Raw genomic sequence first — 16882 nt, forward strand, 5'->3', positions numbered from 1 at the left:
TTTCACAGCTCTCAGCTGGGCTGTGTAGTTTTGCACCCTCCCTCTTATTGCTACCCATCTCATTATGGAAGTAAGTGTGTGTGTGTGTGTGTGTGTGTGTGTGTGTGTGTGTGTGTGTGTGTGTGTGTGTGTGTGTGTGTGTGTGTGTGTGTGTGTGTGTGTGTGTGTGTGTGTGTGTGTGTGTGTGTGTGTGTGTGTGTGTGTGTGTGAGAGAAAACACAGCCACCCTTCAGTTCCCAGCCCACAGGGACTCGTGGGCTGGTTACAATACTGATTATCCACTGCAGTTGAAAGCATTGCAAGGATTCAGCAGGGATCAAAATCTCATTATGACAAGAAGCAGTAAAGTTACTGTGAGTGTGTAGCTGTGCGTGCATACATCTGAGTGCAGGTGAGAGTGTGTGCACGCATAATCCAAATAGTTACACCCCTTCATTAATGGTTATTATTTCTGAAGCTGTAAATGAATAGAAAACTGCTCTCATTAAATACATTGTGTTTTTGTGTGTTTCACAGGTTTCAGCTTGGGGTGGTTACGTGTTCATCATCAACCTTATTCCTCTTCATGTATTTGTCCTGCTTCTCATGCAGCGCTTCAGTAGGAGAGTCTACATAGGTGAGATGATACAAACACGCACACGCACCCAAATACTGTATTTATATTCACATTAATTTAAGGGCATAAACAAATGACTTGGGGGTTTACTATCATGCTCATTTGACATTCCGTGGGACACATCCAGGATAAACAGACAACGTAAAGGGCAAGGTACAGCAACTGTACAGTCATCAGCTGCACGCACACATGCACACACGCACACACGCACACAAAGCTGTATTTTTTTCCACTTTAAGAAGACTTAAAGCCATGCACATTGATCCAGGGGAGTGCCGTGTTATTCTTTGTCATGTCTGCATTGTATAAACATGGTCACTAATGATTAATACAAACCACAAGCATTTGATGACACGTCTGTAATTAGACAGATATCAGGTTAACACAAATCCCCCCAAGACTGGCAGAAGAGATGCTTTATAAAAGAGAGACTGAAAGTGGAAATGCAGGCAAGGGAAAAAAAATGGGAAGGAAAAAAGATGAAAGCTGCCTTCCCTTCAAAGAGCTCGCCTCGTTGCTCACCCTGAACTTGCCTCAGTGATCATGAATCAAATCCTGACCGGGGGCTCACAGCTGTAACACCATACCATTGTTTCATATTCAAATCAACATGCCATATATACCATACCAGGTCATAATGCTGTGGAGATAATGACCTAACAAGACTGAAAAAGTGCACAACTGGGCAAGATTAACTTGACAAGAAAACTGTATAATGTTTAATCAAAGACAACCTATTTTGAGGGCTGCTAGAACTTAGGACAAGTACAGAGAAGATCCCACCCCCATCAATGTGCCCACCACCATTATTCTTTTGTCTCACCTCCTGCATCTGTCTCCTTCTGAAGTCCAGGACTGTAGATTATGCCTGCAGCAACACAGTAATTGAGTTAGTTCAAAGTCGTAATAGTTCTCTGTGTTCTGTGATGCATACCTTGCACTGTGATTTGAGGCCCAGTCTGTGACCTGCTGTCACACACCGGGCCCCTCTCCCTCCATCTCCACTGTCTAATAAAGCAGAAAAACCGTAATGAAATCCAATTGGAATTTCATTATCTCATGAGCAGCATCTCCTCTGCAGCAGAATAGAGAACTTAGAATAGAAACTGCTATGATGGATGCCTCTACTTTCTAACAGGCATCAGCTTGGTTGCTAGTTCCCGGTACTGTTCCGGGCCATCACATCGCTCAGGGTCTAGAGAGCAGGCGCCATACGTGCGGCCTGCTGGGGCACTCGACCAGGGCAGCGCTGGGCCCTCATCCATTACAGAATTGTGCTGCTTGGCATCCAGTAGCAGGACTAAATGATTTGATTAGACTTTATGAGAGGTTTTTGGAGAGGTAAGACTCCACTTTGGATGCTGTTCTAACAGAAAATGCAGGCATCTTTAGACACCTTCTTAAATTGTAGATTCAGCCACATATTGTTTATGCCAGCTTTTACTTACCAACAAATCGAAGTTGGTAAAGCTGCTGCTTTGGATCACCAAAGGCAATGCTTTGTTATGGTCACAAAGTCCATTAATACCCAAACCAGAGATGCAAGCATAACATATTATTTCTTATATATATTCTTTGTCAACAAATCCATTGAATGGATCAAAACAACCAATGAACAAATGTGGATGTTCAATGTGGATTAGGCCGCCACTGAAAATAGTCCATAACTTGTTAGAGTAACATATGATTAGAAACTACAGTGACCAGCAGCTTTAGGAAAATACTGAGCCTCTCTGAAAAGTGACCCATTTTGAAGATCTTTGTTTTTAGTGTGAACCTCAGCAACAGCTCGCAGTCTTTATCATCAGATTGAGTTTGCTCAGTTGTCATGGAGATGGATCCTAAACACTCACATATTAAACTTTTGATTTGATTCAAATCTTTTTAGATTTCTTTAAGAGTTCAACTTCTAAAGGTTTTTTTTTTTTTTTAGTTTAGCATTTGTTCATCTGCTATTTGATGTAACTCAGGCCAGGAACAAAAAATGCTAAAGTTGTTAAAGCTACATTGCTAAAAGGTGTAAATCGTGGCTTATGTGATTGTATTTTTTGTTTGTATTTGCTGTTTTGACTGTTGAGCCTCAGAATTTCAGTCCTTTTTTTGTCATTTAAGTTGAGCACCTCCAGCTTCGTCATGTTAGGACACTGTTTGACCGCAGAGTAACCTCCGAGAGGTGCAGTGCAGGAACACTGCTGCAGAAGCACCTCACTCTCAGGCTCTGCCAATAATTACTTTAACTGGAATATACAGTTGACCTTGTCATACTGTACAGGATGATGACGACGATATGACAACACAATATTGAGATTAAGGATCTAAATTCTTCTTCCATAACTGCTTTTACTACTGTAAATGTTCATATAATTGCAGTGTAAGTTTGTTATTCCACTGGTAGTTACTACATTATTTAATATGATTACAATACAACAGCTTTGCATTAAATCCTACCTTCAGTTTTCAGTGTACATCCTGTCAGTATGATGCAACACAGTTGAATCAAAATCTGTCTGACGTAATGTCAACGCAAGTTGACTTTTTTAAGTTTTACTGCGGGGCTAATTGAATTTGATCACATACTGTTGTGCAGGGGTATCTAAATTTGCAACTGCATTTGGGCTGGTGAAGAAAGGTGTTTGTTTTACCAGAGCTGTCTTTTACTGGGCAGTTTGTGACACAGGCTGGGTCAGCAGCAATCCTCCATTTCCATTTTCTTCGCTGTGGCATGCCTAATAATGGTGTCATCATGACAGGACAGCCCTAAAGAAAGAATGTGATCAGAGTCAGAAAAAGCACAACCTCGGATCTGCTGCTTTTAAAAGGGAATAAAAGTCTGGTCTGTAGGGATTCATGAGGATTGCAGAAAAGTGCATTGACTCTGATTGAATAACAATATTTGAACTGAATGTTTTCCCCTTTGTTCCCTCTAGTCTTGTCAAGGCGATGAGCTAATCATGATCCAAAATCATTTGAAAGTATGTGTTGCTCCAGCAGATCAGCAGGCTATTTTCACAGCAAGGCACACATCTTTTGGTGTAATACCAATAATAATCATGTCTGCTTGTGAGGAGTAGAGCAGTGGAGAGAATTGAGGTTTGATTCTATGCCCAGACACAAATTGGCGTAGGCTTTTTCCCCCACACACAATTCCCTTCAGTGTGATCTGATGAGGCTTCAGCCTTACAGATTTATTTTAAGTGCAGCCACAGATGAAGAGCAAAGAGTGGAGATTAGAGTCTTCGCTCAGAGTGACGACCACATCATCATCCATCCCCTTTCTCAACATGGAATGATAATTCTATTAAATGTTCAGTAACTTAAAAATCTGATTTTCAGCACTAAAAATGTCAGGACTAACTGTACATTTTGAGGAAATTTCAGCTCTTGAGTACAAAAACTTTCATCTCATTGGCTGTGCTGTGGCAGTGTTGGACCAGCAGAGCTTGTTTGGGGGTTTTTGCTACTGAAGCTTTGTTTCAGGGTTTCTTAGCCCGGAGGGCTTGTTTGAGACAGCTTTCAGGTTTAGTTTGAGTGTTCGCAGTGTGCCTGTTTGGTTGTGCTGCTCCCAAGTGCGTAAATCATTTGAACTCTGATGCTTAATCATTCTTAGACTGTCAGTCATGATTTAGTCAAAAAAGGCATTTTGTTCTTGTGTACCATGTCAAGGACTTTGTGAGGTTTTATGTGCAGGAGACGGTATACGCTAAGCCTGTATGTTTGTATGTGTCATCTTTCTCATCCTTATTAAATGTTTTGTAGAATTCAGCAAACAGGTTGTTTGCAGATAATGTGATGTCACTCTTTTGTTGTGACACGAACAGCAGATGGAGGGCCAGAAGTGATTTTCTGCATAGGAAACACTACAACACACACTCAAAATGCAGATGTTTTTCATCATTTACAGTTGCCCAGGTCAATCAAACCAAGAAACCAGGAGGAGCTTTTATTGAGTAACAAGATATTGTTGTTCATAAGGGTAAAAACTGCAAGAAATTGACCAAAAAAAGCTGGGAAAAATGGCTTGTTAACTGTCTGCAGTTGGGGGGAGCCGTCGGCTAACGGTGGAAATGGTGTAACATTAGTTATTGTTATGGTAAGGTGATAGATTTAAAGTAATACCACAAGCAACACAACAAACACTTGTAAATCACCATTAACAGTTTCACATAAGACAGCTGAACATAAATAATGTACTCTGTCTTGTTTCATGGTGTTTCACTGGACCTTAGCAAGCGGTTAGCCAAGCAAACCATAACGTTAATGTCATGCACCACAGTGCTGAAAGTTTGCTGCTCGGTTAATCCACGGGAAAATAAGGTATGCACCCTTGAAAATACAAAACAACGTCATCCCGGAGCACTTTGGTGCCGAGGTTGTGGACCTAACTGCTAACAAGAAAGTTGTTTGCACTGCACTTATTGAGGAGGGTCGGCCGTGATTAAACCGAACTACTAAAAGCACGCCTTCTCACCATTTCATGCAGACTATATAACCGTGGACAACCAGGTTTTATTAGAAAATAATCGGCAAGATTGGAATATAAATAATAAAAGGAATGTAGATATGGATGTGGGAAGTAGGGCTGCTGAGGGGACTGCAGCACCCACTAAAACCAGGCAATATCAAAACATCAATTGATAGAAATGAGAGAGAGAGAGAGAGAGAGAGAGAGAGAGAGAGAGAGAGAGAGAGAGAGAGAGAGAGAGAGAGAGAGAGAGAGAGAGAGAGAGAGAGAGAGAGAGAGAGAGAGAGAGAGAGAGAGAGAGAGAGAGAGAGAGAGAGAGAGAGAGAGAGAAAATATGCTAACTTTTCTTTGATCATGAAGCCTGAAGTTACTCTGCAGTTCTGTGGTTTATCAGTGAAGTGTATCAACTACACTGCAGACTTCACTCTGTCAGGGACAGACAGATGAAACGTCTGTATCCTCTCTGCACTGCATTCTTATAAACTCTGATGAACTGGTCCTGGGTCACATCTCCACCCATCTCCAGCTAGCTTTCTGTGTTGTTAACTGTGTAGTTGATGTGGCTGCTTTAAAACACAGTTTGCTTTCAAATGTGCTGTCCTCTGTAGTGTAAAATGCTCTCAACTTAGTGTGATTGTGTGACAGTAATTGCTACATTTATGCAAGATAGGCATAATGTGTTGGGCCTCCAAATCGCCTACTATGCATATCATCATTCTTAAGTTTCAACTGTGTTGAATTAAAAAATTGAACCCAGCTAAAAACGTCTCATATCCATTTTTGTTGAAAGACAGACTGTGTTCTGGTTAATATGCTGACTATATCTTATGCTGAGCTTATGCATACAAGCATGTTCATCGCAATAATGAGACATGCCACCGAGTGCAGCACTAGCCGCGTTCCGTCCAAATGTATTGCAAGTTTAACTGAATTTCTTTATGAAAACTGTGCAAATGATTGTCTGTTTCCATCCACTACCACTATGCAATTATTAGGAGTTGTGTTCATCGAGGTAAGCAGTAGGTAGCATCAATTCTCCAGTCAGAAGACTTTAAATACATTAAACCATTGTAGAAGAAGAGGACATTACAAGGTGACGTAATTGAAAGAGCACCCGTCGAACAAAAAAATAATGTAGAAAACACAATAGAAATCTGAATTTCAGTTTGTTTTGTGTATTACTGTGGGCGAGGTTAGATCAGATCTGTGTTGAGCGATGAGGAATTGAAACAGCTGACTAATCATGTGAATTAAATATTTGCTAAATCAGAATTTATTTAAATCACCTCAGACGAACATAAAAGGAATATTGCTGTTTCCATCAACCTTTTCTAATGTGTTACTTAAAAATGTGGCACAAAGAAATAAATCAGGCTTTGATACACACAATACTTGCTATTAGGATATGTTCATTGATTGTTTGGAGTCTTTTCATGGGATTTACTGACATTAAGAGAAATATAGAACATTCCCTGGCTTGTCCTTTCTGATGGTTTTCTCTTCTGTTTGCTCAAACTCATTTTTACATAGTGGCTTAACTGGTCTCACTCTTTTCTTTCTCCCTCCAGCATACAGCACCTTCTACATCATCGGCCTGGTCTTGTCCATGCAGATCCCCTTTGTGGGCTTTCAGCCAATCAGGACCAGTGAACACATGGCCGCAGCAGGTCAGTAAACAATAACCTGTGGTCTCGGTGGAAAGTGGAAAATAGCATTGGAAGCCAATAACGTGTTTATACTGCAGCAAGTCCTCAGTGCAAAAATGTCTCTCTTTTACACTTCAGACAACATTTAACCTGCACTGCTCTGTCACTGAGGATTAAGGACAGATTTTTCATATCTCTCTTCATACTCACATGCCCACATTTACATTGGAATTATTATTACATACATGCATGTGAGTATTGTTTTAAGATAGACTTAAAATGTGAGCCTATCCACTGTATCATTTCTTAAATTTACACTTTAACACGTGGATGTCTGCTACCATATTAGATCCATAAATTCAATCTGTGTGAGCCCTGAAACCAGAGTGTGTCACGATGATGAGTTCATCTTGGACCATTTACCTGAAACTATTTTCATAATGTCAGTGCCCACAGCAGTTTGGCTGTGCCAGTGTATCTGTGGAGGACAATGAGAGTACAGTGGAAATAAAGTGCTGACTTAAATATTAACTGCAGCGACGCTTTAATCCATGCAGACATGCATTCTACTGAAACACTGCGGGTTAAGTGAAAGTGATGCCTTTTCCTGTTGTTAAATACTCTTTTATTTCAAATGATATTTGTGCTGTATATCTGCAGGTGTGTTTGTGCTGCTTCAGGTCTATGCGTTCCTGCTGTACCTGAAGGACAGACTGACCAGGCAGGAGTTCCAGACTCTGTTCTTCCTGGGAGTCTCTGTAGCTGCTGGAGTGGTTTTTCTCTCAGTCATCTATCTGACATACACAGGTTGGTTCACATTGTTTATGAGGAGGCAGGTCAACTAGAAAGCTCTCAAATACATTTTCTGCACCAGAAACAATCATTTATACCTGAAAATGAAGCATTTTTGTGTCTTTGTACAGTTACACAATAAAAAGCTGGACGTGCATACGACACTGTGACTGTGCACACAGGCTGCAGTGAAGCTGACCAGTCACTTGCTTCCACATTCAGCCAAGTAGAAGAATTTATTGTTCAAACATAATAGCTTATATGGATTTGCATTTTTATTTTGGTGTCAAAGGAGAAAAGAAACATTCATACAAGCTGCTGTGTACATAACAGCTTTACCTTGGTTTTGTGGGTTTTGTGTCAGATTGTTTGATTTTACGTTTATTGGCTGGTCGTACTCGATTAAAAACAAGTGCTGCGAGTGCCCACATTTAAACAGCATTTTGCATATTTCCCAGGAGGAGAAGAATGTTGGATCAGACTTAGACGGAGGGCTTTCATTTTCTGTGGAAGAGCCATGATTACTATCATGTAACACATAACTGCCATGAAAAATGGGTGCTGGTGGGAGAAGGAGAGTGGAATGACTGTATGATTGGCTGGGATTTGCCTATAATATGAAGCTGATTTTAGACAGACGTTGAAACATTCACAATCATAGATAATAGCATTTTCCTGATGGAACTGTTGCTTCATCAGAGATAATGAGCCTGTTTTGTACAAATGAGCTTTAATCAGCAATGGAATGAAATGAAGAGGCGACTAACACACATAGAGCAAGCGAGGCGGGTAAAATAAAGCCAGCAGACACGACTGTTTTTAGAATCAAACCAAACTTCTGCAGATCTGTTGTTGTTGACATGCCGTTTGAGGAGGGTCACAATGCCTGATTAATTACCTGAACCATCAGTGATCCGGCTGAAGGACCACTGGGTTGATTTCTGTCAGATCTGACATTTTGGTCGACTGTCTGCGGTTTGAGCAGCCCCACATGGCTGCTGTCAAAACATCTGTCAGAAACTGTAGTGAGCTTGTTTTAATGTCACAGATATAAAACTGAACTTCATTGCAGGGCAGAGAGCGTATTATCTGCATCTTCCATCTGCGCCTCCATGTTGTTGTTTTTTTATTGAATATGAGACAGTCTGTAGTTTTATTATTTACACTGTGCTTTGCGACGTTTCATCCACGATGTCCTGAAGCCATAATATTATTAGGTCTCTGCATTACATGAACGTTTGACCTGCTGTGATGAGTGTGGACACAGTAATGAAGGGTCCTGAAGTGCTACGTGTAAAGCTATGCTATGATTAGAATCAGCCATCCAATGATATCACATCTATCATCTATGTATGACAGGACCACCTGCTGGCTATCTAACAGCGGTGATTAGTTCCTGTGTTCTCATTTATCATTGAACTACTGAGCTGAGTGGACAGCAGGCCAGAGAGAGCTCGTTACAGTCACTCACCATGTGTGTAGCATGGCAACACACAACAACACACGCAGATTACACAGGAATTATGGGATCGATACATGCAGGAGGAATGTTGCAAACCAATAAGACGTTCCACTGAGGCGTGACAGAATTCACACGTCACTGACAGCACAGCTCGTGGGGGTTAGAAGTGTGTTTGGTTAAATGGCCATGTAAGTGCTGTGTAACTGGTTCTAATGGTTTGACCGTGTGTTTCACTTTCAGGGTACATTGCTCCATGGAGTGGGCGCTTCTACTCCCTCTGGGACACTGGGTAAGTCATCACAATTGATGTGTTGTACTTGTGCACTGGATTTAAAGTACCTGACCGTAGTGCTGATTATTAATTAGATTTAAATTATGTACAGTAGCACATTTACCAATAAATCTGTTCAACTGTACCAGACAGAAAGTGGCAGGGCGAGAGTAAGTTTCATCAAAGATTTATTCCACCATGTCTACTGCTTGATTTACTGTGAAGTCCAACTTTTAATTTATTCAGCTTTAGTCCATCTCAGAGCATGTGTTTAATAAAAGATCCGGGAGATAATGGCTTTTCCTTGTGCACGGGTGAAACTTGTTACCTGTTTTTGCAGGATGAGATAACTTTTCCTTTAATTCCTCTCTCTCAACATTCTCACACTTTAGCCAGATTTAACAGGCAAGTCAAATGCATACCAAGTACTGTGGCTTTGCCTTTGCGTCTGTGTAGCCATCAAAATGTTTTTATGGTCAAACAGTGAGTCAGTCAGCCGTCACTGAGGCCCATCATAAAATCCTAAACAGATAATGCTCCCATTCTCCCCTCCCAGATCTGGGCTTACAGAGAACTGCCAGACTGCAGCATCAGCTGTAAAACTCCAAAACTCTCACTGAGTGTATGTGCACATATGTTTGTGTGTTTGTGTACACGCCTGAATACATTTTTTTTAAGTAGTTAAGTTTTGCTGCAGTGCAGTAAAAGTAATGAGGTCATCCTCAGACCCAAGATAACTGACATCAGCCAAACGTGATCCTCATCCCTCTCTGAATAAGATCTCATAGCTTTATTATCAGCAAGAGTGGGTCGTTTCAGAATGAGTCAAGTAGAAGTTAAAGGGAATGAAATGGACTATTATGGCTTTTATCTTAGAGAAGAGAGTTGTTTGACATTAATAATACATTCACAATTGAACACTGTCATAATAAAGATCTCATTTTTCCTCCTGCTTTGCCTAACTACTTTTTCTGTGGTGTCTCATTTCTCTCTGTCTTCCATCCACAGCTATGCTAAGATCCACATTCCCATCATCGCATCAGTGTCTGAGCACCAGCCCACCACCTGGGTGTCCTTCTTCTTTGACTTGCACATCCTCGTCTGCACCTTCCCAGCAGGCCTCTGGTTCTGCATTAAGAACATCAATGATGAACGTGTCTTTGGTAAGAGCCATATCATGGAATATGTTTTTTCAATCGATCAATGAGCAAACTGTCTCCTTAGTGTGATGTTGAAGTACTGGTGCTCATCTCTTGTGGTCGATAGGTTTCTGCACATTATGTTGAGTAGCATTTGTCCGTGTATTTCAGGAGTTATTTTCCTGCTGTGATAGCTGTGATACAGCCTGGCACTGAAGTCAGATAGCTGATGTCCAAACACCACTTTGTGCCTCTAAAGATATCACTGACAGAATGTCACTGTGAGACGTGTGCGAGGAAAGGATTGTTGTGTCAGTGAGTGTGTGAATATCACATCAGCCCAGTGAAGGGAGTCCGGCTCACAGCCTCCTTCTGTTGCTCTTTCCTTCTCTGTTTGTTTGTCTTGTTCCAGTTTGTGAAAGCAGTCCAGACCTCAGCCATCTCATTTAGGCTGCGCCTTATTTTGACACAGCGCACGACTCACTGTCCAATAACACTGCACTGTGACAGGAGTAGACACAGGACAGAGAAGCAACAGTGTCAAATTAGTCTTTTGTGTCTGCTCACACAAGCTGACTGTGTGCATATTCAGAGACAGTCCCAGTAGAACTTGAGACAGGAATGTGCAAGTATTTTTCCATTATGCCACCTGAGAGTGAAAAACTCTCCTTTCCTGGTGGTTCTTAAGAAATGTGTCAAGAAATTCATGTTTTTTGTGCTTGTATGCTTAAGAGAGAGCACCCTTGAGAGAGCATTATTATGCGTGCACATTGTAGAGCCTGACTAATACATCAGCACAGCCCATATTGCCTGCCAGATGTGACAGATGGCATATACTGTTTATTGGTGTTGGCATACATGTTGGTCAAGGTAATTTAGAGAGCCATTCAAAAACTGCAGCTTGCCCACACCACAGTACTTTATTAGATTTTTTAAAAGATTTATTACAGTGTGCTGTATCTTATATCATTTCTAATAGTTAAATGAACTCACAGTGTTGTGTTCGCCGTGTTTAGTTCTTCTCAAAAGATTTTGTTTTGATGAAATTAAGTACTGCTCACTCAGAGTTATTGGAACTTGACAAAGAAAAAGAATCTCAGAATGGGCAAATGGGCCCCCGTAGACCTGTATAATACAAAATCTCCCAAAACAACTCCTGCCCCTTGACTAGAAGCATCTCAGTGAGTGTATGAGCCTCGTTGTGCAGTATAATAACTGTTGTGACAGACTGGAGTGCTGGCTTTGTTCCTAATGTATTTGTCAGCAGCATCCATCACAAATTTATTTTCCGTCCACAGCAGTGGTGTGTCTGTTTCTTTATCTCCATAGGTGTCACACAGTCTCATATTGTTTCCATCTCTTGCATTTCATTTTCCGTGTTTCCACTGCCGCATTATGTTTGTCTGACATTGTCAGCTTCGTCTCGTATTTACTGATGCTGCTTTCCTTGTCATGCATATGCTTTGTTTCTACAGTAAATGTGCATGTGTCCTGTAGTTCATTGGCTAAATTGATTTGAACCAGGATCAACAAGTAGTATGGTGTGAGCAAGCCTGTATTCTGAGCATTAGATGAAGTTTGACTGGATTTTATCACTACTGAGTAATTTATCTCTGTTGTGTAATTGATCTTTACTTTTTGTACTTTTTGATTCTGTCTGATGCAGCTGCAGGTTTTTTAAACTCAACCAAAAACACCTTCTGCAAACGTATCTGTGACCTCCCTGTATTGCAGTTTGAAAGCACACATATACACTGATATATAAATAAAGAATGGGCCAGTGATATCTTGGGTCTTTGCCAACATTAAGTCCAGTCTTCTGCTGCCCTGCCTCGGCTGAACGAACCCTCTACCTGCCCTCCTCCTCCGCCTTGCACTGCAGTCTTATTTGCTTGCTTTTTCTTCTCTACTTTATCTCAGTCAGTTTTTTGTGTTCATCTCCTTTTGCTCTCTACCTGTTGCCTCCTACTCATCATTTCACTGAGGCTCTTTGATCTCAGTTCAGCTGAAAACACTCCATTAATACAGCCATAAATGCACAGATAAACATTTGGCTTTGGGTTTGATTATGCGTACTTTTCTCTCTGCTCTTACATTTTCTGTTTCCACTCTTTTCCACCTGCCAGTGAGATCAACCCTCAGCAGTGGTACAGTGTTAGTTCAGAGGAAAGGAATGCATGAATTTTCAGGTCACTGTCAGACAACAAAGAAGAGAAGCAGCATACCTGTAATATGACCAGACAGCATTAAAATTGAATAAATGAAGTTATATGAAATGAAACTCATCAGGCTTGTATCATAGCATCCTGCTCACCCATAACCTCCTTATCTCTGTCTTCTCTCACACCAGTGGCCTTGTATGCCATCAGTGCTGTATATTTTGCCGGCGTAATGGTGCGTTTGATGCTGACTCTGACTCCGGTGGTGTGCATGCTTTCGGCGGTGGCCTTCTCCAGCGTCTTTGAACACTACTTGGGAGACGACATGAAGAGGCAGAGCCCGCCTGCAGAGGACAGCAGCGATGAGGACGACAGGAAGAACGCTGGGAACCTCTATGACAAGGTTAGCAGTCATCACAATGTGTGTTACATTCCAAAAAATACAGAAGGGCTTTTTCTTTAATAAAAGAAAATCTTTAAAATAAATCCACAATATACAATCCAAATGACTAATACAAAAACATGATATTGCTTGCTATTACGTTAGCCACAACAACTTGCTAACATAATAGCATGTCAGTGTTGCATTTACAACGTGTTCCTCTGCCCCCAAGTGGCCAAAAAATTCAATTATTATCATCATCGTTCTTTCAGCAGCCAGTTTATGTCAGAAATATTTAGCTTCTGCTGTCTGTTTGCTGTTTTCTCTTCCCTGATAAAATAGTTTTTATCAAACAAATAAAAAGCCACAACTGTCACACTTTCTTTCCTGGTCACATCAAAAATGATTTTTCCAGCCACTGGTACAAAAGATTGAACAGAAGCTACAAACCTCATCATAAGTCAAATATTTTTGTTTGTCTTGTGATTTTCTGGACCCATCTGAACAGCACTTTTCCTGTTGGGTGGATCTTATAGTAAAACAGTTGGACTAAAAATAATGTGTTGTGGTATCTGATAGAGCGAAAAATCAAGCTGTGTCACTCTCCTCCTTTTTTCGGAAACCAAATAGCGCAGATGTCCAGTGTTTTTGATCTCCTTTTGCTGCTTTTCTTCCCCACTGATTCAGTTGGAATAATCTATATCCCACCTATCACGGGTCTCCTGAATGGTCTCCACAAAACAGCTACAACAGTTAACTGTCTGTCTGAGAATTCTGTCAACGGACACGCTTAACAGTCTTCTAGCATCGGCTCAGTTTTACTGCCATACTGTCTTGTTAGATTTCAGTAACCTTTACAGTTAGTGTCATGTCGGTATGTGCTGTCCCCTGCAGGCTGGTAAGGTGCGTAAACACGTATCAGAGCAGGAGAAAGCTGAGGAGGGCCTGGGCCCCAACATCAAGTCCATTGTCACCATGCTGATGCTGATGCTGCTCATGATGTTTGCCGTCCACTGCACCTGGGTCACCAGCAACGCCTACTCCAGCCCCAGTGTCGTACTGGCTTCATACAACCACGATGGGTGAGAGGAACACAACCCCATGTGCATTTCTCAGATATCATATGAACTAAGGTTTGACCAGTGTGATCTGGGTAAAAACTGACAGGAAGGCATTTTCACTGTTTTAAGTTTGAACATGTTCATGCCAGAAGGTTATGTGGATTCTTGTTTGCAGCTTGGATGTATTATTCACAGGAGCACAATACACTAAAACCACTGATGGCCATACTAATTGGATTCTTGTAGGGTTAGCAGCTCTGTAGAGGGTCACTTCACCCAAATTATGCCTGTGCTATGTAGCCATGCAGATGGTTTTGTTTTCTTTGGCCAGGTTAGGACAAACTGAGCCCACCTCTGAGATTTCTGCCTCTTCGTCATTAATACAATGGATTTTCTTTGCAGTACTCACAGCAATGAAAAATGATATTAAAAAATTCAACAGTAGCATTTCCAGAAACGACGTTCCCATTAATCCACAGACTGTGTTGTCATCACTTTTCAGTGGAATTACTTTCTATTGGAGCAGTAGTCTCTTTCAGTACTGTGAGCTTGGACGGATTAGAGGACTTTAGGCCCCTGGTCATAGATGCATAGAAGTGATCTCTAAAGTTCTGCTGTTGGTTTAAACTATTTTGTTCTGCTCTATAAATGTCTAAAGGTGTCTTGCAATAGTATATCTACACTGACGCCATCAAACGGTAACTGTAATGCAGGTTTTGTTTCATTGAAGCAGAGCTACAGTATTCCATCGTCAAACATATTTGAACTGCATTATAAATATGAACGTATGCTTGTCTACACTGTACAATAGTATTAGGGAGAAATGTATAGAAATATAATAACAGTAATCATCAGATGGGACTTGGCATTAGCAGATATGATCTTTTAAAGGATCAGGATTTAAAAAACGTGATGGGGACATTATTATTTTGAGTCAGCCCTGGACCTTTCCAACAAGAGATGCTTTTAGCAGTCACTACAAACAGAGGCTGGTCATCGTCTGCAGGGGGTGCAGGCAGAAATCTCTGAGCGTAGTCATAAGACCTGGTCACATAAAACAGGAGCTATCTGCATAGAGGGATCGTAAGTGTGACTGTGTTTTTTGTTTCTTTTCACTCTATGCGTTACATGCATGCACATCTTTTTGTTATTACTATTATTTGATCACCCTCCTCATCTGTGATTTTCTGATCCAGCTCCCGCAACATCCTGGACGACTTCAGGGAGGCCTACTATTGGCTGAGGCAGAACACAGACGAGCATGCCAGAGTGATGTCCTGGTGGGACTACGGCTACCAGATAGCAGGCATGGCAAACAGAACCACGCTGGTCGACAACAACACGTGGAACAACAGTCACATAGCACTGGTGAGAGCTGTGACACCCTTAAACTTATCCTCCGTTCCATGAAACAGATTTACTCGCACAACATTGACATGTTATTGCTTTTTAAGTTGATAGGCTGAACTCATTTGCAAACAGTTGCTTGTGTAAAGTAAGTGGAATTTCTGTCCGCCTGATGAATGTCAGTGTGACGCTCACTCCCTGTAAGCTCTGTTTTTCTTCTGCACTCCTGGGGGAAATATCTGGCCTTTAGCTGCTAAATGCTCCACTATGTTCACAAGCTTGTCTCTAACTGTGTCTGCCTGCTGGACAACTAGAGTACACTGGGAGATTAAACTTACTATAAAGCTGAGGAGAGCTACAGATTGAACTCTGTACCTTCATCACTGCCTCTCTTTCACATTTTTTTCACATTGTCATCTGATTCGTAGTTATCTTAGTAGTAGTTATCACTTGTATCCGCTTCAAAACTAACTCTGCAAATATCCCTAAGGAAATGAGTGACTGTTATTGTTATAGCCATGTTTGTCTCTTTGTGTTTTTAGTACTTCTGACCTTTCTTCACCTCCGCTCTCCATGGTTACTCAGCTTAACTGCTCCTAGTTGAGTTTTTTCCAATCTCTATGTGGAACTCAGGGTGTTGGTTTGTTGCCTTGGTGTGTTGCACCACCAAGTGGACATAATGTATCACTGCACTGCACAGGAGCGAGGTCTCATAAATATGACAGCGGACACTTGGCGTATGTTACAATGTACGTCTTTAACTCTCCAGTGTTCCCATAATGCAACTCAATAGCGTCTCTTTGCAAGACCCTTTCCTGCCACGTGAAGACAGCCTCAATGGAGGTAACAGCATCATGGTGACATCATCAGGGTTATTTTCTTAGGGTGATGAAGCCACTGGTGGGTGAAGTCAGTGGATTGGCCCTTTAATCTTCGTGTAGTTTAACATGTGAATTCTGTCTTTGCGTTCCTACAGGTGGGCAAAGCCATGTCATCCAATGAGAGTGCAGCCTATGAAATCATGAGGTCATTGGATGTTGACTATGTCCTGATCATCTTTGGGGGGGTTATTGGCTACTCAGGCGATGACATCAACAAGTTCCTCTGGATGGTGCGCATCGCTGAGGGGGAGCACCCCAGGGACATCAGGGTGAGAGATGTCACACACGCTTACTTCTATTAGTAGAAACCAATCGAAGGCGAGCTCGCTGCGGCTGTTGAATATTTACTGCAGAGATGGTGGAATGCCTGCAAAGTGGAATTCATATGAATGTTTGATGTGCTCTCTGAGGGCAGTGCTGAGGGAAGGATCAGTAACCAAGTCTGCTTTAAGTTGTTTCCCTGCTAAATGAATTGAAGTCATGGATCAAAGTGTGTGTGGCTCACTTATTCCTCCCTCCATCTGTCTCCCTGTCTTGCCTGTCAACACAGGAAAGTGACTACTTCACCCCACAGGGAGAGTTCAGAGTGGACAAAGCCGGTTCCCCCACCCTCCTCAACTGCCTTATGTACAAAATGTCTTACTACCGCTTTGGAGAAATGCAA

General features: G+C 41.6%; 1 protein-coding gene across 1 annotated transcript in view; it reads left to right on the top strand.

Moving 5' to 3' along the window:
* Positions 1 to 16882, top strand: part of LOC139333652 (dolichyl-diphosphooligosaccharide--protein glycosyltransferase subunit STT3B-like) — a 60776-nt gene that overhangs the window by 40091 nt on the left and 3803 nt on the right. The window contains exons 5-14 of the mRNA XM_070966239.1: positions 517 to 616; positions 6647 to 6745; positions 7385 to 7531; positions 9219 to 9267; positions 10258 to 10412; positions 12739 to 12950; positions 13824 to 14011; positions 15187 to 15358; positions 16314 to 16487; positions 16769 to 16882. Of these exons, the coding sequence (XP_070822340.1) occupies positions 517 to 616; positions 6647 to 6745; positions 7385 to 7531; positions 9219 to 9267; positions 10258 to 10412; positions 12739 to 12950; positions 13824 to 14011; positions 15187 to 15358; positions 16314 to 16487; positions 16769 to 16882 (1410 nt within the window). The remainder of the gene's footprint in view (positions 1 to 516; positions 617 to 6646; positions 6746 to 7384; positions 7532 to 9218; positions 9268 to 10257; positions 10413 to 12738; positions 12951 to 13823; positions 14012 to 15186; positions 15359 to 16313; positions 16488 to 16768) is intronic.

Source organism: Chaetodon trifascialis, chromosome 7, assembly GCF_039877785.1.
Source record: "Chaetodon trifascialis isolate fChaTrf1 chromosome 7, fChaTrf1.hap1, whole genome shotgun sequence".
NCBI classification, from domain to species: Eukaryota; Metazoa; Chordata; class Actinopteri; order Chaetodontiformes; family Chaetodontidae; genus Chaetodon; species Chaetodon trifascialis.